The 24,793-nt window shown below is 52.9% G+C and overlaps 1 protein-coding gene across 1 annotated transcript in view; it reads left to right on the forward strand.

The window, feature by feature from the left end:
- The window catches only part of SRRT (serrate, RNA effector molecule), a 39,798-nt gene that overhangs the window by 9,983 nt on the left and 5,022 nt on the right, over positions 1-24,793 (forward strand). Inside the window, 11 exon segments of the mRNA XM_077173222.1 lie at positions 3,372-3,541; positions 7,963-8,132; positions 8,920-9,036; positions 9,605-9,692; positions 11,587-11,804; positions 14,330-14,391; positions 15,415-15,493; positions 18,436-18,699; positions 20,322-20,513; positions 21,734-21,887; positions 24,137-24,330. Of these exon segments, the coding sequence (XP_077029337.1) occupies positions 3,372-3,541; positions 7,963-8,132; positions 8,920-9,036; positions 9,605-9,692; positions 11,587-11,804; positions 14,330-14,391; positions 15,415-15,493; positions 18,436-18,699; positions 20,322-20,513; positions 21,734-21,887; positions 24,137-24,330 (1,708 nt within the window).

Below are 24,793 nucleotides of genomic sequence, written 5' to 3' on the forward strand. Positions count from 1 at the left end.
TTTTAACGTACATTTCGGGGCAGTTTTGGGGCAATTTTGGGGCAGTTTTGGGGCAGTTTTGACATACATTTTGGGGCAGTTTCGGGGCAGTTTTGGGGCAGTTTTGGGGTGCATTTTGGGGCAGTTTTGATGTACATTTTGGGGCAGTTTTGGGGCAGTTTTGGGGTGGTTTTGGGTCTGTTTCGGGTTTAACGCTTCCCTTCTCCCCCAGCGCCCTCGGGGCGGTTTTGGGGCAGTTTTGGGGTGTATTTTGGGGCAGTTTTGATGTACATTTTGGGGCACATTTTGGGGCAGTTTTGGGGCAGTTTTGGGGTGTATTGTGGGGCAGTTTTGATGTACATTTTGGGGCAGTTTTGACATACATTTTGGGGCAGTTTTGGGGCAGTTTTGGGGTGTATTTTGGGGCAGTTTTGACGTACATTTTGGGGCAGTTTTGGGGCACTTTTTGGGGCAGTTTTGGGGCAGTTTTGGGGTGTATTTTGAGGCAGTTTTGACATACATTTTGGGGCAGTTTTGGGGCACTTTCGGGGCAGTTTCGGGGCAGTTTTGGGGTGTATTTTGGGGCAGTTTTGACGTACATTTTGGGGCAGTTTTGGGGCAGTTTGGGGCAGTTTTGGGGCACATTTTGGGGTGGTTGTGGGGTCTGTTTCGGGTTTAACGCTTCCCTTCTCCCCCAGCGCTTTGGGGCCATTTTGGGGCACATTTTGGGGCAGTTTTGGGGTGGTTTTGGGTCTGTTTCGGGTTTAACGCTTCCCTTCTCCCCCAGCGCTTTCGGGCCAGTTTCGGGGCAGTTTTGGGGCACATTTTGGGGCACATTTTGGGGTGGTTTTGGGTCTGTTTCGGGTTTAACGCTTCCCTTCTCCCCCAGCACCCCGAGGAGCCGCTCTGGAGCCGCCGGGCGGGGCAGGCAGAGAGGGCGGGGCCGCGCACAATGCGGCGAGGTCTCAGTGCAGGACGTAGCCAGGGACTTTTGTTGTTTTATTTTTTTTTTGGGGGGGTTCGCCACCAAAAAAAAAAACCCAAACAAACCAAAAACACAAAAAAACCCAAAAAGCCGCGGCCGATTTTTCGGGGTTTTTAAAAGCGCCGCAGTTTTCGGGGCCCGGCGGACGGCGACGCTCGCGGCGAGTGTAGGTATGAGCATCCCCCCCACGGGACACCTGGCAACACCTGGGACACACCTGGAACCGCCCTCAGAGAGCCCCAGAGCAGCCCAGAAACGCCCCAAAAACACCCCAGGAACGCCAGCCCAAAATAGCCTAAAACAGCCCAAAAATGCCCCAAAAACACCCCGGGAACACCAGCCCAAAATAGCCTAAAATATCCCCAAAATGCCCCAAAAGCACCCTGGAAACGCCAGCCCAAAATGTCCTAAAATATCCCCAAAATGCCCCAAAAACACCCCGGGAACGCCAGCCCAAAATGTCCTAAAATATCCCAAAAATGCCCCAAAAACACCCCAGAAATGCCAGCCTAAAATATCCCAAAAATGCCCCAAAAGCACCCTGGAAATGCCAGCCCTAAATGTCCTAAAATATCCCAGAAATTGACCCAAAAGCACCCCAGGAACGCCAGCCCAAAATAGCCTAAAATATCCCAAAAATGACCCAAAAACACCCCAGGAACGCCAGCCCAAAATAGCCTAAAATATCCCCAAAATGCCCCAAAAACACCCCGGGAACGCCAGCCCAAAATAGCCTAAAATATCCCAGAAATTGCCCCAAAAACACCCCGGGAACGCCAGCCCAAAATGTCCTAAAACAGCCCAAAAATGCCCCAAAAGGACCCTGGAAATACCAACCCAAAATGTCCTAAAACAGCCCAAAAATGCCCCAAAAACACCCTGGGAACGCCAGCCCAAAATGTCCTAAAACAGCCCAAAAATGCCCCAAAAACACCCTGGAAACGCCAGCCCAAAATGTCCTAAAACAGCCCAAAAATGCCCCAAAATCACCCTGGAAATTCTCAAAATTTTGCTCAAAACAGCCCAGAACCAGCTAAAAATGATGCTGGAAGTTCCCCTAAACTGCATCAAAATTGTGCCTAAACACTTTGAGATGATCCCAAAATATGATAAAAACTGGGAAACCACCCAAAAATGTACCTGAAAACGCCCAGAAACCTGCATTTAATGCATGGTTAAAAACAGCCCCAAAAATGAAAAAAGCAGCGCCAAAAATGCCCCTGAAAATGTCTTGAAACGGCCCCAAAAATGCAAAAACCGGCCCGAAAATGAGCCATGAAAACGTCTTGAAACACCCCAAATTCAGAGCCAAATTCAGGCCCAAATTCTCCCAATTTCAGACCCAAATTCTCCCCAGTTTCAGACCCAAATTCAGAGCCAAATTCTCCCAAATTCAGAGCCAAATTCTCCCCAAATTTTCCCAAATTTAGACCCAATTTCAGACCCAAATTCTCCCAATTTCAGACCCAAATTCTCCCAATTTCAGGCCCAAATTCGCCCAAATTCAGAGCCAAAATCTCCCAAATTTAGATTCCATTTCAGACCCAAACTCTCCCAATTTCAGACCCAATTTCGGACCCAAATTCTCCCAGTTTCAGCCCCGAATTCTCCCCAAATTCTCTCAATTTCAGACCCGGGTTCAGCCCCAAATTCTCCCATTTTCAGCCCCAAACTCTCCCATTTTTAGACTCAGTTTCAGACCCGAATTCTCCCCAAATTCTCCCAATTTCAGACCCACATTCAGACCCAAATTCAGACCAATTTCAGACCCAATTTTCTCCCCAAATTCAGACCCGAATTCTCCCAATTTCAGAACTAAATTAAGACCCGATTTCAGACCCAAATTCTCCCAGTTTCAGACCCAGTTTCAGACCCAAATTCTTGCAATTTCAGACCCGGTTTCAGACCCAAATTCTCCCCAAATTCAGACCTAAATTCTCCCAATTTCAGCCCCAAATTCTCCCAGTTTCAGCCCGAATTCTCCCATTTTCAGACCCCATTTCAGCCCCAAATTCTCCCAGTTTCAGACCCAGTTTCAGCCCCAAATTCTCCCAGTTTCAGCCCCAAATTCTCCCATTTTCAGCCCCAAATTCTCCCCAAACTCTCCCATTTTCAGCCCCAATTTCAGCCCCAAATTCTCCCATTTTCAGCCCCAATTTCTCCCCAAACTCTCCCATTTTCAGCCCAAATTCGAGCCCCCTCCCTCTCCCTCTCCCCTCTCTCCCCCTTCCCGACCCCCCCCACATTCCGGGGTCCCCCCTGCGCGCCCCCATCTCCGTCCCCCCGTGTTTCTCACCCCGATCCCAGGTTCCGCTCCAGGTACCCCCTGCTCAATCCCCCCCCATTCCGGGGTCCCCCCTGCGCGCCCCCATCTCCGTCCCCCCCGCATTTCTCACCCCGATCCCAGGTTCCGCTCCAAGTACCACCCGGACGAGGCCGGGCGGCGGCAGCAGGAGGCGCAGGCGGCGCTCAGGAACCGCCTGGGGGTGTTCCTGTACCTGTGGGAGCACGGCTGGCTGGAGAACCTGCTGCTGGACATTGACCGTGCCCCGCAGATTGTCAAAACACTGGACGCAGGTACCCCAAAATAAATATAAAATAATTATAAATATAGGTATAGATATAGTTATAGCTATAGAAATACATATAGACATCGAGAACCTGCTGCTGGACATCGACCGTGCCCCGCAGATTGTTAAAACCCTGGACGCAGGTAATCCTGAAAAATATAAATATAAAATAATTATAGATAATAGTTATAGATATAAATATAGCTATAGAAATACATATAGACATCGAGAACCTGCTGCTGGACATCGACCGTGCCCCGCAGATCGTTAAAACACTCGATGCAGGTAACCCTGAAAAATATAAATATAAAATAATTATAAATATAGAAATACATATAAACATTGAGAACCTGCTGCTGGACATCGACCGTGCGCCGCAGATCGTCAAAACCCTGGATGCAGGTAATCCTGAAAAATATAAATATATAAATATAAATATAGGTATAGATATAGTTATAGCTATAGAAATGCATATAGACATCGAGAACCTGCTGCTGGACATCGACCGCGCCCCGCAGATTGTCAAAACACTCGATGCAGGTAACACCAAAAATAATGTAAAATAAATATAAATATAGGTATAGATATAGTTATAGCTATAGAAACATCGAGAACCTGCTGCTGGACATCGACCGTGCCCCGCAGATTGTCAAAACACTCGATGCAGGTAACCCAAAATAAATATATATATATATAAATATAGTTATAGATATAGAAATACATATAAACATCGAGAACCTGCTGCTGGACATCGACCGCGCCCCGCAGATCGTCAAAACACTCGATGCAGGTAACACCAAAATAAATATAAAATAATTATAAATATAGGTATAGATATAGTTATAGCTATAGAAATACATATAGACATCGAGAACCTGCTGCTGGACATTGACCGTGCCCCACAGATCGTCAAAACCCTCGATGCAGGTAACCCTGAAAATATATATATATATATATAAATATAGGTATAGATATAGATATAGCTATAGAAATACATATAGACATCGAGAACCTGCTGCTGGACATTGACCGTAGCGCCGCAGATTGTCAAAACACTCGATGCAGGTAGCACCAAAAATAATGTAAAATAAATATAGATATAGATATAGGTATAGAAATACATATAAACATCGGGAACCTGCTGCTGGACATTGACCGTAGCGCCGCAGATTGTCAAAACCCTGGACGCAGGTACCCCAAAATAAATATATATATATATAAATATAGGTATAGATATAGATATAGCTATAGAAATACATATAAATATCGAGAACCTGCTGCTGGACATCGACCGTGCCCCGCAGATCGTCAAAACACTCGATGCAGGTACCCCAAAATAAATATAAAATAATTATAGATAATAGTTATAGATATAAATATAGCTATAGAAATACATATAAATATCGAGAACCTGCTGCTGGACATCGACCGTGCCCCGCAGATCGTCAAAACACTCGATGCAGGTAACACCAAAAATATAAAATAAATATATATAAAAATATAAATATCGAGAACCTGCTGCTGGACATCGACCGTGCCCCACAGATTGTCAAAACCCTGGACGCAGGTAATCCTGAAATTAAATAAATATATATATATAAATATAGTTATAGATATAGTTATAGCTATAGAAACATGGAGAACCTGCTGCTGGACATCGACCGTGCCCCGCAGATTGTCAAAACCCTGGACGCAGGTAACACCAAAAATAATGTAAAATAAATATAAATATAGATATAGATATAAATATAGCTATAGAAATACATATAAACATCGGGAACCTGCTGCTGGACATTGACCGCGCCCCGCAGATCGTCAAAACACTCGATGCAGGTAACCCAAAAATATAGATATATAAATATAAATATAGATATAGATATAGGTATAGATATAGATATATGTATAGAAATACATATACATATACATATAAACATCGAGAACCTGCTGCTGGACATCGACCGCGCCCCGCAGATCGTCAAAACACTCGATGCAGGTAACACCAAAAATATAAATATAAATATAAATATAGATATAGATATAGATATAGCTATAGAAACATCGGGAACCTGCTGCTGGACATTGACCGTGCCCCGCAGATCGTCAAAACACTCGATGCAGGTAACCCTGAAAAATATAAAATAAATATAAATATAGATATAGATATATAAACATCGGGAACCTGCTGCTGGACATCGACCGCGCGCCGCAGATCGTCAAAACCCTGGACGCAGGTAACCCAAAAATAATGTAAAATAAATATAAATATAGTTATAGCTATAGAAATACATATACATATACGTATAAACATCGAGAACCTGCTGCTGGACATCGACCGTGCGCTGCAGATCGTCAAAACCCTGGACGCAGGTAACCCAAAAATATAGATATATAAATATAAATATAGGTATAGATATAGATTTAGCTATAGAAATATCGAGAACCTGCTGCTGGACATCGACCGTGCGCCGCAGATCGTCAAAACACTCGATGCAGGTAACACCAAAATTAAATAAATATATATATAAATATAGGTATAGATATAGATATAGCTATAGAAATACATATAGACATCGAGAACCTGCTGCTGGACATCGACCGCGCGCCGCAGATCGTCAAAACACTCGATGCAGGTAACCCTGAAAAATAAATATATATAAATATAAATATAGTTATAGATGTAGAAATACATATAAACATCGAGAACCTGCTGCTGGACATTGACCGTGCCCCGCAGATCGTCAAAACACTCGATGCAGGTAACCCCAAAAATAATGTAAAATAAATATAAATATAGGTATAGATATAGTTATAGCTATAGAAATATATATAAACATCGAGAACCTGCTGCTGGACATTGACCGCGCCCCGCAGATCATCAAAACACTCGATGCAGGTAACCCTGAAAAATATAAAATAAATATATATATAAATATAAATATAGATATAGATATAGATATAGCTATAGAAATACATATAGACATCGGGAACCTGCTGCTGGACATCGACCGTGCGCCGCAGATTGTCAAAACACTCGATGCAGGTAACACCAAAAATATAAATATAAAATAATTATAAATATAGAAATACATATAAACATCGGGAACCTGCTGCTGGACATCGACCGCGCCCCGCAGATCGTCAAAACACTCGATGCAGGTACCCCAAAATAAATATAAAATAAATATAAATATAAATATAAATATAAATATAGATATAAATATAAATATAGAGGACATTGACCGCGCGCCACAGATCATCAAAACCCTGGATGCAGGTAACCCCAAAAATATAAATATAAATATAGATATACATATAGATATAGATATAGAGGACATTGATCCCCATTTTTTGCCATTCCTAACCCATTTTTTGCCACTCCTAACCTGTTTTTTGCCCTTTTCCCCCATTTTTTGCCATTTCTAACCTGTTTTTTGCCCGTTTCCCGCCCATTTTTTGCCATTCCTAACCCATTTTTGGCCATTCCTAACCCATTTTTGGCTGTTTCTAACCCGTTTTTTGCCCGTTTCCCCCCGTTTTTTACCATTTCTAACCCATTTTTGGCCGTTCCTAACCCATTTTTTGGCCATTTCTCCCCCATTTTTGGCCGTTTTCCCCCCATTTTTTGCCATTCCTAACCCCTTTTTTACCATTTCTAACCCATTTTTGCCCATTTTTCCCCCATTTTTTGCCATTACTAACCCATTTTTTGCCCTTTCTAACCCGTTCTTTGGCCGTTTTCCCGCATTTTTTGCCCGTTCCTAACCCGTTTTTTGCCATTCCTAACCCATTTTTGCCCATTCCTAACCCATTTCTGGCCGTTCCTAACCCATTTTTTTGCCATTCCTAACCCATTTTTCGCCGTTCCTAACCCCTTTTTTTCCCGTTTTCCCCCATTTTTTGCCATTTCTAACCCGTTTTTTGCCCTTTTCCCCCATTTTTGCCATTCCTAACCCATTTTTTGTCCTTTCTAACCCATTTTTTTGCCATTTCTAACCCATTTTTGCCCGTTTCCCCCCGTTTTTTGCCATTCCTAACCCATTTTTTGCCCATTCCTAACCCATTTTTTGCCATTCCTAACTCATTTTTTACCATTTCTAACCCATTTTTGCCCATTTTTCCCCCATTTTTTGCCATTACTAACCCATTTTTGCCCTTTCTAACCCGTTCTTTGGCCGTTTTCCCGCATTTTTTGCCCGTTCCTAACCCGTTTTTTGCCCGTTCCTAACCCATTTTTGCCCATTCCTCACCCATTTCTGGCCGTTCCTAACCCATTTTTGGCTGTTTCTAACCCATTTTTTGGCCATTTCTAACCCCTTTTTTTCCCGTTTTCCCCCATTTTTTGCCATTTCTAACCCATTTTTTACCATTTCTAACCCATTTTTGCCCATTCCAAACCCGTTTTTTGCCGTTTTTCCCCCGTTTTCGCAGCGGTGATCAAGATGGAGGGGGGCACGGAGCACGACCTGCGCATCCTGGAGCAGGAGGAGGAGGAGGAGCGCCCCGACAAGGCCGAAGGCCCCAAGAAGGAGGAGCCGAGGGCCCCGGAGCCGCCCGGGAAGGGCCCGGCCGAGCGCCCCGAGGGCGACCCCGGCGCCAAGGTCGGGGGTCGGGGGGGCCCCATTGGGATTTTGGGGGGCTTGGGGGGATTTTGGGGGGTTCTGGGGGTCCCCATTGGGATTTTGGGGGGTTCTGGGGGTCCCCATTGGGATTTTGGGGGGCTTGGGGGGTTCTGGGGGTCCTCATTGGGATTTTGGGAGTCCCTGGGGGATTCTGGGGGTCCCTGTGGGGATTTTGGGGGTCCTCATTGGGATTTTGGGGGTCCCTGGAGTCTTCCTGGGGGGATTTTGGGGTCCCCTGTGAGGATTTTGGGGAATTTTGGGGTCCCTTTGGTCCTTGAGGTCGTCCTTGGGGTCTCCTGGGGGATTTTGGGGTTCTTCGAAGGATTTTGGGGAATTTTGGGGTCCCTTTGGTCCTTGGGGTCTCCTGGGTGATTTTGGGGTCCCCATTGGGATTTTGGGGGATTTTGGGGTCTTCCTTGGGGGATTTTGGGGGGCTCGGGGAATTTTGGGGGTTCTCATGGGGATTTTGGGGGGTCCCTGTGAGGGTTTTGGGGTCCCTTTGGTTCTTGGGGTCTTCCTTGGGGTCCCCATTGGGATTTTGGGGTCCCTCTGGTCCTTGGGGTCTTTCTTGGGGGATTTTGGGGGATTTTGGGGTTCCTTGAGGGATTTTTGGGAATTTTGGGGTCCCTTTGGTCCTTGGGGTCCTCATAGGGATTTTGGGTTTCTTGATGGATTTTGGGGAATTTTGGGGTCCCTTTTGTCCCTGGGGTGTTTTTTGGGGGCTCTTTTGGGGTCCCCCTTTGACCCCCCCCCAATCTCCCCACAGGCCGAAGGGGCGGAGCCGGGGGCGGAGCCTGCATCAGGGGCGGGGCCAGAGGAGGAGGAGGAGGGGCCAGACAAGGGGCCCAAGGCTGAGGAAGGCGACAAGGAGGGCGGGGCCAAGGTCGGTGACCACGCCCCCAAGTGACCACGCCCCACAAAGCTCCACCCCCACCATTGCCACAGGGAGGCGGGTGAAGCCACGCCCCTTTATCTTAGCCACACCCCTTTTATAACAAGCCACACCCCTGTCTATGAACCCATGTTTTCTGTGAGCCACACCCCTTTCTACCAGGCCACACCCCTTTCTGTTAGCCACGCCCCTTTCTGTTAGCCACACCCCATTCTAGCAAACCACACCCCCCAATAGCACCTCCCCATGGAAAGCCCCGCCTCTCTACACAAACCACGCCCCTTTCTAACAAACCACACCCCTTTTCTGTTAGCCACACCCCTTTCTGCTAAGCCCCACCTCCCCATGGAAAGCCCCGCCTCTCTACACAAACCACGCCCCTTTATGTGCTCCTCCCCTTCAATCAATCCCCCACACAGGCCCCTCCCACCCTCATTAAATCCCTCCAGCCCCTCCCCTTTCTCCATCCCCACCCAGCCCCTCCCGTTTAGCCAAGCCACGCCCCTTTGGCCAAGCCCCGCCCCTTTATTGGAGCCCCGCCCTCTGGCGCCCCCTGCAGGCGCGGCCGCGTCAGCGCAGCCGGGACAGCGAGGACGGGGACAGCGACAGCGGGGACAGCGAGGGGACACGGAGAGACCCTGGGAAGGGTGAGAGGGGACATTGGGGACACATTGGGGACAGTGGGGACACTGGGGACACTGGGGACAGCGACAGCGGGGACAGCGAGGGGACACGGAGAGAGCCTGGGAAGGGTGAGAGGGGACACTGGGGACACTGGGGGGACATTGGGGACACTGGGGACATTGGGGACACTGGGGACATTGGGGACACTGGGGACAGCGACAGCGGGGACAGCGAGGGGACCCAGGGGACACGGAGAGAGCCCGGGAAAGGTGAGAGGGGACAGGGAGGGGACAGTGAGGGGACATTGGGGACACTGGGGACACATTGGGGACACACTGGGGACACTGGGGACAGCGACAGCGGGGACAGCGAGGGGACACGGAGAGAGCCCGGGAAAGGTGAGAGGGGACAGTGAGGGGACATTGGGGACACTGGGGACAGTGAGGGGACATTGGGGGCATTGGGGACACATTGGGGACAGCGGGGACAGCGACAGCGGGGACAGCGAGGGGACACGGAGAGAGCCCGGGAAAGGTGAGGGGGGCATTGGGGACAGTGAGGGGACATTGGGGACAGCAGGGACACGGAGAGAGCCTGGGAAAGGTGAGAGGGGACAGCGAGGGGACACTGGGGGGACATTGGGGACACTGGGGACACATTGGGGACAGTGAGGGGACACTGGGGACACATTGGGGACATTGGGGACAGCGACAGCGGGGACAGCGAGGGGACACGGAGAGAGCCTGGGAAGGGTGAGAGGGGACAGTGAGGGGACACTGGGGACAGTGAGGGGACACTGAGGGGACACTGGGGACAGTGAGGGGACACGGAGAGAGCCCGGGAAAGGTGAGAGGGGACATTGGGGACAGTGAGGGGACATTGGGGACATTGGGGACACACTGGGGACAGTGAGGGGACAGCAGGGACACAGAGAGAGCCTGGGAAAGGTGAGAGGGGACACTGGGGACACTGAGGGGACATTGGGGACACATTGGGGACACTGGGGACAGCGAGGGGACACGGAGAGAGCCTGGGAAAGGTGAGAGGGGACACTGGGGACATTGGGGGGACATTGGGGACACTGGGGACATTGGGGACAGCGAGGGGACACGGAGAGAGCCCGGGAAAGGTGAGAGGGGACATTGGGGACACTGGGGACAGTGAGGGGACATTGGGGACACATTGGGGACAGTGGGGACAGCGAGGGGACACTGGGGACCCGGAGAGAGCCTGGGAAAGGTGAGGGGGGACAGCGAGGGGACATTGGGGACATTGGGGACATTGGGGGGACACTGGGGATAATCAGGGGGGTTTGGGGGTCTCTGGGTTGGGTTTTGGGGATTTTGGGCTCTCTGGGTGGGATTTTGGGGTCTCTGAGGGTCTCTTTGGGGTCTCTGAGAGTCTGTTTGGGGTCTCAGGTTGTGTTTTGGCAATTTTGGGTTCTCAGGTTGGGTTTTGGTGGTTTTGGGGTCTCTGAGGGTCTGTTTGGGGTATTTTGAGGTGGGTTTTGGTGATTTTGGGGTCTCTGGGTTTTGGTGATTTTGGGGTCTCTTGGTTGGCTTTGGTGATTTTGGGGTCTCAGGTTGGGTTTTGGCGATTTTGGGGTCTCTGGGTTGGGTTTTGGGGATTTTGGGGTCTCTGAGGTGGGGTTTTGGGGTATTTGGGGTCTCTGAGGGTCTCTTTGGGGTCTCTGGTTGGGTTTTGGGGATTTTGGGGTCTCTCTGGGTTGGGTTTGGTGATTTTGGGGTCTCTGGGTGTGGTTTGGGGGTCTCTGGGGGGTATTTGGGGTCTCTGGGTTGGGTTTTGGCGATTTTGGGGTCTCTCTCTCTGTGGGGGGTGGGGGAGGGGCTCCGTGCTGCGTTTCTGGGCCCCTCCCCCAATTTCCCCCCCCCCCCCAATTTCCCCCCCCCCCCCCAGAGGAGCCCAAGGAGGACAAAGCCCCCCCCGAGGAGGCGGCCGGGACCCCTCCCCCCACGGGCAGCGCCCCCTCCCCCCCGCCCCCCCCCAAGGCCAAGGAGGGGCCGGGGGGGGCCCCGGGGGGGGGTCCCGAGGCCAGGCCGAGACCCCTGCACAAAACGTGCTCGTTGTTCATGAGGAACATCGCGCCCAACATCGCCCAGGCCGAGATCGTGGCGGTGAGAAACGGCCCTGGGACCCCCAAAAACGGCTCTGGGACCCCCAAAAACCCCAAAAACCGCCCCAAAAACCCCCAAACCCCTGCACAAAACGTGCTCGTTGTTCATGAGGAACATCGCGCCCAACATCGCCCAGGCCGAGATCGTGGCGGTGAGAAATGGCCCAAAAACAGCCCTGGGACCCCCAAAAACGGCTCTGGGACCCCCGAAAACCCCAAAAACCACCCCAAAAACCCCTGAAACCGCCCCAAAATACCCCTAAATCCACCCCAAACGTGCTCATTGTTCATGAGGAACATCGCGCCCAACATCGCCCAGGCCGAGATCGTGGCGGTGAGAAACGGCCCAAAAACAGCCCTGGGACCCCCAAAAACGGCTCTGGGACCCCCGAAAACCCCCAAAACCACCCCAAAAACAGCTCCGGGACCTCCAAAAACCCCAAAAACCACCCCAAAAACCCCCAAACCCCTGCCCAAACGTGCTCGTTGTTCATGAGGAACATCGCGCCCAACATCGCCCAGGCCGAGATCGTGGCGGTGAGAAAACAGCCCTGGGACCCCCAAAAACGGCTCTGGGACCCCCAAAAACCCCAAAAACCGCCCCAAAATACCCCAAAAACCGCCCAAAAATCCCCAAACCCCTGCCCAAACGTGCTCGTTGTTCATGAGGAACATCGCGCCCAACATCGCCCAGGCCGAGATCGTGGCGGTGAGAAATGGCCCAAAAACGGCTCTGGGACCCCCAAAAACCCCAAAAACCGCCCCAAAAACCCCCAAAATGGCCCCAAAATACCCCTAAAACCTCCCCAAACGTGCTCGTTGTTCATGAGGAACATCGCGCCCAACATCGCCCAGGCCGAGATCGTGGCGGTGAGAAACGGCCCAAAAACGGCCCCGGGACCCCCAAAAACGGCTCCGGGACCCCCAAAAACCCCAAAAACCGCCCCAAAATACCCCAAAAACCACCCCAAAAACGGCTCCGGGACCCCCAAAAACCCCAAAAACCACCCCAAAAACCCCCAAAACGGCCCCAAAATACCCCAAAAACCGCCCCAAAATACCCCTGCACAAAACGTGCTCGTTGTTCATGAGGAACATCGCGCCCAACATCGCCCAGGCCGAGATCGTGGCGGTGAGAAAACGGCTCTGGGACCCCCAAAAACGGCTCTGGGACCCCCAAAAACGGCTCTGGGACCCCCAAAAACCCCAAAAACCGCCCCAAAATACCCCAAAAACCGCCCCAAAATACCCCAAAAACCCCCAAACCCCTGCCCAAACGTGCTCGTTGTTCATGAGGAACATCGCGCCCAACATCGCCCAGGCCGAGATCGTGGCGGTGAGAAACGGCTCCGGGACCCCCAAAATCCCCAAAAACCACCCCAGAAACGGCTCCGGGACCCCCAAAAACCCCAAAAACCACCCCAAAATACCCCAAAAACCGCCCCAAAATACCCCTAAATCCACCCCAAACGTGCTCGTTGTTCATGAGGAACATCGCCCCCAACATCGCCCAGGCCGAGATCGTGGCGGTGAGAAACGGCTCCGGGACCCCCAAAAACGGCTCTGGGACCCCCGAAAACCCCAAAAACCGCCCCAAAAACCCCAAAAACCGCCCCAAAATACCCCTAAATCCACCCCAAACGTGCTCGTTGTTCATGAGGAACATCGCGCCCAACATCGCCCAGGCCGAGATCGTGGCGGTGAGAAACGGCCCAGAAACGGCCCCGGGACCCCCAAAAACCCCAAAAACCACCCCAAAAACCCCCAAAACGGCCCCAAAATACCCCAAAACCGCCCCAAACCCCTGCCCAAACGTGCTCGTTGTTCATGAGGAACATCGCCCCCAACATCGCCCAGGCCGAGATCGTGGCGGTGAGAAACGGCCCAAAAACAGCTTTGGGACCCCCAAAAACGGCTCTGGGACCCCCAAAAACGGCTCTGGGACCCCCAAAAACCCCAAAAACGGCTCTGGGACCCCTGAAAACCCCAAAAACCACCCCAAAATACCCCAAAACCGCCCCAAAAACCCCTAAGAACGTCCCCAAAACCCCAAAAACTGCCCCAAAAACCCCAAAAACTGCCCCAAAATACCCCTAAAACCACCCCAAAACCCCCCCAAAAACCACCCCAAAAAGTGCCTCAAAAACCCCAGAAACCACCCCAAAAACCAGTCCTGGGAACCCCCAAAAAAACCCCAAAAAGCCCCAAAGGAGCCGGCAAATTCCCCCCCAAAAAAAACCCCAAAAAACCCCAAAAATCCCCCAAAATCCCCCTGAACCCCCCAAAATCCCCCAAAATGCCCCCAAAATCCCCCTGAACCCCCCTGAACCCCCCAAAATGCCCCAAAACCCCGAAGAACCCACCAAAATCCCCCCCAAAAAAACCCCAAAAAACCCCAAAGGAGCTGGCAAATTCCCCCCCAAAAAAACCCCAAAAAACCCCAAAATGCCCCCAAAATCCCCCTGAACCCCCAAAATGCCCCAAAATCGCCCAAAATGCCCCAAACCCCCCGCTCTGTGCCCCCAGCTGTGCAAGCGCTACCCCGGGTTCATGCGCGTGGCGCTGTCGGAGCCGCAGCCCGAGAGGAGGTGAGGGCAGTTTGGGGTAAATTCAGGGGATTTTGGGGCTTTTTGGGGCTTTTTGGGGAATTTGGGGGGGTTTGGGGTCATTCGGGGTCACCCCGGGGGGGGTTCAGGAGGTGAGGGCGTTTTGGGGCAAATCTGGGGATTTTGGGGCTTTTTGGGGTGGGATTGGGGTCACCCCGGGGGAGTTCAGGAGGTGAGGGCGTTTTGGGGCAAATCCGGGGCTTTTTGGGGCAAATTCGGGGGATTTTGGGGCTTTTTGGGGCTTTTGGGGCAGGATTGGGGTCACCCCTGAGGGGGTTCAGGAGGTGAGGGCAGTTTGGGGCAAATTCGGGGCTTTTTGGGGCTTTTTGGGGAATTTGGGGGGGTTTGGGGTCATTCGGGGTCACCCCGGGGGGGTTCAGGAGGTGAGGGCGCTTTGGGGCAAATTCTGGGGATTTTGGGGCTTTTTGGGGTGGTTTGGGTCACCCTGAGGGGGTTCAGGAGGTGAGGGCAGTTTGGGGCAAATTCGGGGGATTTTTGGGGCTTTTTGGGGTGGATTTTGGGTGGAATTTTGGGGTTTTTGGGGCTCACCGTGGGATTTTTCACTCTCAGATTTTTGAGGATGGACTGGGCAGGTTTTGGGTGAAATTTTGGCGATTTTGGAGCTCACAGTGGGATTTTTTCTCTCAGGTTTTTGAGGATGGGCCGGGCGGGTTTTGTGGTGGATTTTGGGTGTAATTTTGGGGATTTTGGGGCTCTCTGTGGGATTTTTCCCTGTCAGGTTTTCAGGATGGTCTGGGCGGGTTTGGGGTGGATTTTGGGTGTAATTTTGGGGATTTTGGGGCTCTCTGTAGGATTTTTCCCTGTCAGGTTTTCAGGAGGTGCTGGGTGGGTTTTGGGGTGGATTTTGGGTGTAATTTCGGGGATTTTGGGGCTCTCTGTGGGATTTTTTCTCTCAGATTTTTGAGGATGGGCCGGGCGGGTTTTGGGGTGGATTTTGGGTGTAATTTCGGGGATTTTGGGGCTCACAGGGATTTTCTCTCCCAGGTTCTTCAGGAGGGGCTGGGTCACCTTCGACCGCAGCGTGAACATCAAGGAGATTTGCTGGAGCCTGCAGAACATCCGGGTGCGTTTTGGGGCAAATTCCGCGGGTTTGGGGTTCTCTTTGTGTATTCTCGGGTGTCCTTGGTGGATTTTGGGGTGGTTCTGATGAATTTTGGGTCGATTCTGATGGATTTTGGGGAGATTCTCATGGATTTTTGTGATTTCCAGCTCCGTGAGTGTGAGCTGAGCCCCGGCATGACCTGGGCTGGGTTCGATGGTTTTTGGGGATATTTTGATGGATTTTGGGGTGGTTTTGGGGTGGTTTTAATGGATTTTGGGGTGGCTTTGATGGATTTTGAGGTGGCTTTGATGGATTTTGAGGTGATCCTGATGGATTTTGGGGAGATTCTCATGGATTTTTGTGATTTCCAGCTCCATTAGTGCGAGCTGAGCCCTGCCGTGACCCAGGCTGGGTTTTGGGGTGATTTTGATGGATTTTGGGGTGGTTTTAATGGATTTTGGTGCGGTTTTAATGGATTTTGGAGCGGCTTTGATGGATTTTGAGGTGATTCTGATGGATTTTGGGGCGATTTTGATGAATTTTGGGGCGATTCTGACGGATTTTTGTGATTTCCAGCTCCGTGAGTGTGAGCTGAGCCCCGCCGTGACCCGGGCTGGGTTTGATGGATTTTGGGGATATTTTGATGGGTTTTGGGTTTTGGGGTGATTTTAATGGATTTCGGAGTGGCTTTGATGGATTTTGGGGTGATTTTGATGGATTTTGGGGAGATTCTCATGGATTTTTGTGATTTCCAGCTCCGTGAGTGTGAGCTGAGCCCCACTGTGACCCAGGCTGGGTTTGATGGATTTTGGGGATATTTTGATGGATTTTGGGGTGGTTTTGATGGATTTTGGAGTGGTTTTGACGGATTTTGAGGTGATCCTGATGGATTTTGGGGCGATCCTGATGGATTTTGGGGAGATTCTCATGGATTTTTGTGATTTTCAGCTCCGTGAGTGTGAGCTGAGCCCCGGCATGACCCGGGCTGGGTTTGATGGATTTTGGGGATATTTTGATGGATTTTGGGGAGGTTTTGGGGTGGTTTTAATGGATTTTGGGGTGGCTTTGATGGATTTTGAGGTGGCTTTGATTTTGTGGTGATTTTGTGGTGATTCTGATGGATTTTTGTGATTTTCAGCTCCATGAGTGTGAGCTGAGCCCGGGTGTGACCCAGGCTGGGTTTTGGGGTGATTTTAATGGATTTTGGGGTGATTTTAATGGATTTTGGGGTGATTTTAATGGATTTTGGGGTGGTTTTGATGGATTTCGGAGTGGCTTTGATGGATTTTGGGACGATCCTGATGAATTTTGGGGTGATTCTCATGGATTTTGGGGAGATTCTCATGGATTTTTGGTGTTTTCCAGCTCTGTGAGTGCGAGCTCAGCCCGGGACCTGACCCGGCGTGTGCGCAACCTCTCGGGACTGGGTTTTAATGAATTTTAGGAATATTTTAATGAATTTTTGATGGGTTTTTTTTGCTGTTTTCGGTGTTTTCCAGCTCTGTGAGTGTGAGCTGAGCCCGGGCGTGAACCGGGACCTGACCCGGCGCATGCGCAATGTCTCAGGGCTGAATTTTAGGGATATTTTGATGGATTTTAGGGATATTTTGATGGCGTTTTTTTGCCGTTTTCGGTGTTTTCCAGCTCCGTGAGTGCGAGCTGAGCCCCGGCGTGAACCGGGACCTGACCCGGCGCGTGTTCAGTGTCTCAGGGCCGGGTTTTGATGGAATTTTGGGATATTTTGATGGATTTTGATGGGGTTTTTTTGCTGTTTTCGGTGTTTTCCAGCTCCGTGAGTGCGAGCTGAGCCCGGGACCTGACCTGGTGCATGCACAACCTCTCAGGGGCGGGTTTAAATGAATTTTTGGGATATTTTGATGGATTTTAGGGATAATTTGGTGGATTTTAATGGGGTTTTTTTGCCGTTTTCGCTGTTTTCCAGCTCCGTGAGTGCGAGCTGAGCCCCGGCGTGAACCGGGACCTGACCTGGTGCATGCGCAACCTCTCGGGGCCGGGTTTTTGGTTATTTTAATGAATTTTTGGGATATTTTGATGGTGTTTTTTTGCCATTTCCGATGTGTTTCAGCTCCGTGAGTGCGAGCTGAGCCCCGGCGTGAACCGGGACCTGACGCGGCGCGTGCGCAATGGGGTTTTGGTTATTTTAATGAATTTTTGGTTATTTTAATGAATTTTTGATGGTTTTTTTTTGCCGTTTCCGGTGTTTTGCAGCTCCGTGAGTGCGAGCTGAGCCCCGGCGTGAACCGGGACCTGACCTGGTGCATGCACAGCATCTCGGGGCCGGGTTTTTGGGATATTTTGATGGATTTTAATGGGGTTTTTTGTGCCGTTTTCGGTGTTTTCCAGCTCCGTGAGTGCGAGCTGAGCCCCGGCGTGAACCGGGACCTGACCCGGCGCGTGCGCAACGTCCTGGGGCTGGGTTTAAATGAATTTTAGGGATATTTTAATGAATTTTTGGGATATTTTAATGGATTTTAGGGATAATTTGGTGGATTTTAATGGGGTTTTTTGGCCGTTTCTGCTGTTTTCCCAGCTCCGTGAGTGCGAGCTGAGCCCTGGCGTGAACCGGGACCTGACGCGGCGCGTGCGCAATGGGGTTTTGGTTATTTTAATGAATTTTTGATGTTTTTTTGGTGCTGTTTTTGGTGTGTTTTCCAGCTCCGTGAGTGCGAGCTGAGCCCCGGCGTGAACCGGGACCTGACGCGGCGCGTGTGCAATGGGGTTTTGGTTATTTTAGTGAATTTTAGGGATAATTTGATGGATTTTGATGGGGTTTTTTTGGCTGTTTTTGGTGTTTCCCAGCTCCGTGAGTGCGAGCTGAGCCCCGGCGTGAACCGGGACCTGACGCGGCGCGTGCGCAATGGGGTTTTGGTTATTGTAATGAATTTTTGGGATATTTTGATGGATTTTGATGGCGTTTTTGTGCCGTTTTCGGTGTTTCCCAGCTCCGTGAGTGCGAGCTGAGCCCCGGCGTGAACCGGGACCTGACGCGGCGCGTGCGCAACGTCTCGGGGCTCACCCAGCACCGCCCCATCGTGCGCCACGACATCAAGCTGGCCGCGCGCCTGGTGCAGGCCCTGGACGCCCGCGCGCGCCTCTGGAGCCCCCCGGGAGCTGCTGCTGCTGCCACCGGGGACGGGGACACGGCCGGGGGGGACACGGGCAGCGGGGGCGGGGACAGCGAGGCCCCGCCCAGCACCGAGCCCGGGGTGAGACACGGGGGGGGACAGAGGGGGACAGCAATGGGGGGGACACAGAGGGACAGCAATGGGGACACAGAGGGGGACATAGAGGGACAGCAATGGGGACACAGAGGGACACTGGGGGGACAGAGTGACACCAAGGGGGGACACAGGGGGGGACACAGAGGGACACCAGGGGGGACACCAATGGGGGGACATCAATGGGGACACAGGGGGACACAGAGGGACAGCAATGGGGGGGGGGACACTGGGGGACACCAAGGGGGACACAGAGGGACAGCAATGGGGACACAGGGACAGCAATGGGGGAGGCACAGAGTGACACCAATGGGGGGACACAGGAGGGGACACAGAGGGACATCAAGGGACCCCCCAATGTCCCCAAAGGACACAGAGTGACACCAGGAGGGGACACAGAGTGACACCAGGAGGGGACACAGAGTGACAGCAATGGGGACATAGAGGGACACCGGGGGGGACACAGAGTGACAGCAATGGGGGGACACAGAGGGACACCAGGGGGGGACACAGAGTGACACCAGGAGGGGACACAGAGTGACAGCAATGGGGACATAGAGGGACACCAGGGGGGGACACAGAGTGACACCAAGGGGGACACAGGGGGACAGCAAGGGGACGACACAGAGGGACACCAAGGGACCCCCAATGTCCCCAGTGGTGTCACTGGGGCACGCCCAGGGTCCTTCAGGGTGTCCCGGGTGTCCCCAGTGCTGGGCCTGATGTCCCCAGGGTCCTTCAGGGTGTCCCTGAGGGATCCCCAATGTCCCCATTGCCGTCACCAGGCCCAGAGCCCCGTGCTCCAGCACATCACTGAAGCTGTCCCCAATGTCCCCATTGCTGTCCCCATTAATGTCCCCAATGTCCCCAGGCCCAGAACCCTGTCCTCCGGCACATCACGGATTACCTGATCGAGGAGTGAGCGCCCCCATTGTCCCCATTGCTGTCCCCATTAATGTCCCCAATGCTGTCCCCATTGCCATCCCCAGGCCCAGAACCCCGTGCTCCGTCACATCACGGATTACCTGATCGAGGAGCGAGCGTCCCCAATGTCCCCATTAATGTCCCCATTGCTGTCCCCATTAATGTCCCCAATGTCCCCAGGCCCAGAACCCCGTGCTGCGGCACATCACGGATTACCTGATCGAGGAGTGAGCGTCCCCAATGTCCCCATTAATGTCCCCAATGCTGTCCCCATTGCCATCCCCAGGCCCAGAACCCTGTGCTGCGTCACATCATGGATGATGTCCCCACTGTCCCCATTAATGTCCCCAGTGTCCCCAATGCTGTCCCCAGGCCCAGAACCCGGTGCTCCGGCACATCACGGATTACCTGATCGAGGAGTGAGCGCCCCCATTGTCCCCATTGCTGTCCCCATTAATGTCCCCAATGCTGTCCCCATTGCCATCCCCAGGCCCAGAACCCTGTCCTCCGTCACATCACGGATTACCTGATCGAGGAGTGAGCGTCCCCAATGTCCCCATTAATGTCCCCAATGTCCCCCCAGGCCCAGAACCCTGTGCTGCGGCACATCACGGATTACCTGATCGAGGAGTGAGCGTCCCCAATGTCCCCATTGCTGTCCCCATTAATGTCCCCAATGTCCCCAGGCCCAGAACCCCGTGCTCCGGCACATCACGGATTACCTGATCGAGGAGGTGAGCGCTGAGGAGGAGGAGCTGCTGGGGCAGGGCCAGGCCCAGGGGCAGGGCCAGGCCCAGGGCGCGGCCCCGGCCGAGGACGCCGCGCGCGAGACCAACCCGGCCGAGGTCACCGTGGAGCGCGACGAGAAACTGCTCAAGGTGCGTCCCCATGTGTACCCGGGGTGTGCCCAGGGTGTGCCCAGGGTGTCACCAGGGTGTCCCTAAAATGTCCCCAGGGTGTCCCTAAAATGTCCCCAGAGTGTCCCCAGGGTGCCTTCAAAAGTGTCCCAAGGGTGTCCCCAGGGTGTACCCAGGGTGTGCCCAAGGTGTCCCCAAAGTACCTTCAAGAGTGTCCCCAGGGTGTCCCCAAGGTGTCCCCAGAGTGTCCCCAACGTGTCCCCAGGGTGTCCCTAAAATGTCCCCAGAGTGTCCCCAGGGTGCCTTCAAAAGTGTCCCAAGGGCGTCCCCAGGGTGTACCCAGGGTGTGCCCAAGGTGTCCCCAAAGTACCTTCAAGAGTGTCCCCAGGGTGTCCCCAAGGTGTCACCAGAGTGTCCCCAACGTGTCCCCAGGGTGTCCCTAAAATGTCCCCAGAGTGTCCCCAGGATGTCTTCAAAAGTGTCCCAAGGGTGTCCCCAGGGTGTCCTCAAAAGTGTTCCCAACGTGTCCCCAGAGTGTCCCCAAGGTGTCCCCAAAGCACCTTCAAGAGTGTCCCCCAAGGTGTCCCCAGGGTGCCTTCAAAAGTGTCCCAAATGTGTCCCCAAGGTGTCTTCAAAAGTGTCCCCAGGGTGTGCCTAAAATGTCCCTAAAATGTCCCCAAAGTACCTTCAAGAGTGTCCCAAAAGTGTCCCCAAGGTGTCCCTAAAATGTCCCCAAAGTGTCTTCAAGAGTGTCCCCAGGGTGTCTTCAAAAGTGTCCCAAAGTGTCCCCAAAGTTTCTCCAGAGCGTCCCTAAAATGTCCCCAAAGTACCTTCAAAAGTGTCCCCAAAGTGTCCCCAGAGTGTCTTCAAAAGTGTCCCCATGGTGTCCCTGAAATGTCCCCAAGGTGTCCCTAAAATGTCCCCAAGGTGTCCCCAGGGTGTCCCTAAAGTGTCTCCAGGGTATCCTTAGGGTGTCCCCAAAGTGTCTTCAAGAGTGTCCCCTCAATGTCCCCCCATTGTCCCCTCAGTGTCCCCAATGTCCCCTCATTGTCCCCAATGTCCCCAATCCCCCCAATGTCCCCAATTGTCCCCAATTGTCCCCCCAGGTCCTGGACCGCCTCCTGCTCTACCTGCGCATCGTGCACTGTCCCCTCATTGTCCCCAATGTCCCCAACATCCCCAATGTCCCCTCATTGTCCCCAATGTCCCCTCATTGTCCCCAATGTCCCCAATGTCCCCAGGTTCTGGACCGCCTCCTGCTGTACCTGCGCATCGTGCACTCGGTCGATTACTACAACACCTCCGAGTACCCCAACGAGGACGAGATGCCCAACAGGTGCGGGATCATCCACGTGCGGGGCCCGCTGCCGCCCAACCGCGTCTCCCACGGCGAAGGTGAGCCCCAAAAAACCCCGAATTCACCCCAAAATAACCCCAGAAACCACCCCAAACCCAGCCACGTCTCCCATGGCGAAGGTGAGCCCAAAAAAACCCAAAATTCACCCCAAAATAACCCCAAAAACCACCCCGAACCCAACCGCGTCTCCCACGGCGAAGGTGAGCCCAAAAAACCCTGAATTCACCCCAAAAATCAACCCTAAAACCCCCCAAACCCAACCGCGTCTCCCACGGCGAAGGTGAGCCCCAAAATTCCCAAAATTTACCCCAAAAACCAGCCCGGAACCACCCCGATCCCAACCACGTCTCCCACGGCGAAGGTGAGCCCCAAAATCCCCAAAATTTACCCCAAAAACCAGCCCGGAACCATCCCCATCCCAACCGCGTCTCCCACGGCGAAGGTGAGCCCCAAAATCCCCAAAATTTACCCCAAAAACCAGCCCGGAACCACCCCAAACCCAGCTGCGTCTCCCACGGCGAAGGTGAGCCCCAAAAAACCCCGAATTCACCCCAAAATAACCCCAGAAACCACCCAAACCCAGCTGCGTCTCCCATGGCGAAGGTGAGCCCCAAAAAACCCTAAATTCACCCCAAAATAACCCGAAAACTGACCCAGAAACACCCCGAACCCAACCGCGTCTCCCACGGCGAAGGTGAGCCTCAAAATCCCCCAAATTCACCCCAAAAACCAGCCCAGAACCACCCCGAACCCAACCGCGTCTCCCACGGCGAGGGTGAGCCCCAAAATCCCCAAATTCACCCCAAAATAACCCCAAAAACCACCCCAAACCCAGCTGCGTGTCCCACGGCGAAGGTGAGCCCCAAAAAACCCCAAATTCACCCCAAAACCTGTCCCTGGTGTCCGAGTGGCAGCGCGGGTTCGAGGCCTCAATATCCCATTTTTACCCCATTTATGTCAATTTTTTGGGGATTTTCGGGGTTTTTTTGGGATTTTTGGGATTTTTCAGGGTTTTTTGGGATTTTTGGGGATTTTTTTCGGGGTTTTTGGGTTTTTTGTCACTCTCAGTGTCCCCTGTCCCCAGTGTCCGAGTGGCAGCGTGGCTTTGAGGCCCCAATATCCCATTTTTACCCCATTTATGTCAATTTTTTTGGGATTTTCGGGATTTTTTTGGGATTTTTGGGATTTTTGGGATTTTTTTGGGGGTTTTTGGGTTTTTTGTCACTCTCAGTGTCCCCCTGTCCCCAGTGTCGGAGTGGCAGCGCGGGTTCGAGGCGCCAATCCCAGTGACCCAATATCCCATTCTTACCCCATTTATGCCAGTTTTATGGGGATTTTTTGGGTTTTTTCGGGGTTTTGGGGTTTTTTGGGGGGATTTTTCGGGATTTTGGGTTCTTGGTCACTCTCAGTGTCCCCTGTCCCCAGTGTCCGAGTGGCAGCGCGGGTTCGAGGCCCCAATATCCCATTGACCCCAGTGGCCCAATATCCCATTTTAACCCCATTTATGTCAGTTTTTTGGGTTTTTTTCGGGATTTTTGCGGGGTTTTTTGGGGGTTTTTGGGTTTTTGGTCACTCTCAGTGTCCCCATGTCCCCTGTCCCCAGTGTCCGAGTGGCAGCGCGGGTTTGAGGCGCGCCTGGCCCCGCTCCTGGCCGGTCCTGGCTCTGTCCCCGAGGAGGAGGCGCAGTTCTATGGGGATTTTGGGGATTTTTGTGGGGATTTTGGGGATTTTCACGGGGTTTTTGGGGTTTTTGGGTTATTTGTGATTCTCTGTGTCCCCCTGTCCCCAGTTTCGGAGTGGCAGCGCGGGTTTGAGGCGCGCCTGGCCCCGCTCCTGGCCGGTCCCGGCTCTGTCCCCGAGGAGGAGGCGCAGTTCAATGGGGATTTTGGGGATTTTCACGGGGTTTTTGGGGTTTTTGGTCACTCTCAGTGTCCCCATGTCCCCTGTCCCCAGTGTCGGAGTGGCAGCGCGGGTTTGAGGCGCGCCTGGCCCCGCTCCTGGCCGGGCCTGGCTCTGTCCCCGAGGAGGAGGCGCAGTTCAATGGGGATTTTGGGGATTTTTGCGGGGTTTTTTCGGGGTTTTTGGGGTTTTTGGTCACTCTCTGTGTCCCCATGTCCCCAGTGTCTGAGTGGCAGCGCGGGTTTGAGGCGCGCCTGGCCCCGCTCCTGGCTGGCCCTGGCTCTGTCCCCGAGGAGGAGGCGCAGTTCAATGGGGATTTTGGGGATTTTCACGGGGTTTTTTGGGGTTTTTGGGGTTTTTGGTCACTCTGTGTGTCCCCTGTCCCCAGTGTCCGAGTGGCAGCGCGGGTTTGAGGCGCGCCTGGCCCCGCTCCTGGCCGGTCCTGGCTCTGTCCCCGAGGAGGAGGCGCAGCGCCTCGGCCGCAAGGACCCCGAGCAGGAGCTGGAGAAATTCGTGAGCGCCAACACCCAGGAGCTGGGCAAGGACAAGTGGCTGTGCCCCCTCAGCGGCAAGAAATTCAAGGTGGGGACATTGGGGACATTGGGGACACCTTGGGGACATCCTCGGGGTCATTGGGGACAGACACGGGACACAGGGGACAGACAGGGCACACCCAGGAGCTGGGCAAGGACAAGTGGCTGTGCCCCCTCAGCGGCAAGAAATTCAAGGTGGGGACATTGGGGACACCTTGGGGACACATTGGGGACATCCTTGGGGTCATTGGGACCATTGGGGACAGACACAGGACACAGGGCACACCCAGGAGCTGGGCAAGGACAAGTGGCTGTGCCCCCTCAGCAGCAAGAAATTCAAGGTGGGGACATTGGGGACACCCTGGGGACACTCTGGGGACACATTGGGGACATCCTGGGGACATTGGGGACATCATTGGGATCATTGGGGACACCCTGGGGTCATCCTCGGGGTCACTGCGGACACCCTGGGGACATCATTGGGATCGTTGGGGACACCCTGGGGACATCAT

The sequence above is a fragment of the Agelaius phoeniceus genome, unplaced genomic scaffold (assembly GCF_051311805.1).
Source record: "Agelaius phoeniceus isolate bAgePho1 unplaced genomic scaffold, bAgePho1.hap1 Scaffold_434, whole genome shotgun sequence".
Lineage (NCBI taxonomy): Eukaryota > Metazoa > Chordata > Aves > Passeriformes > Icteridae > Agelaius > Agelaius phoeniceus.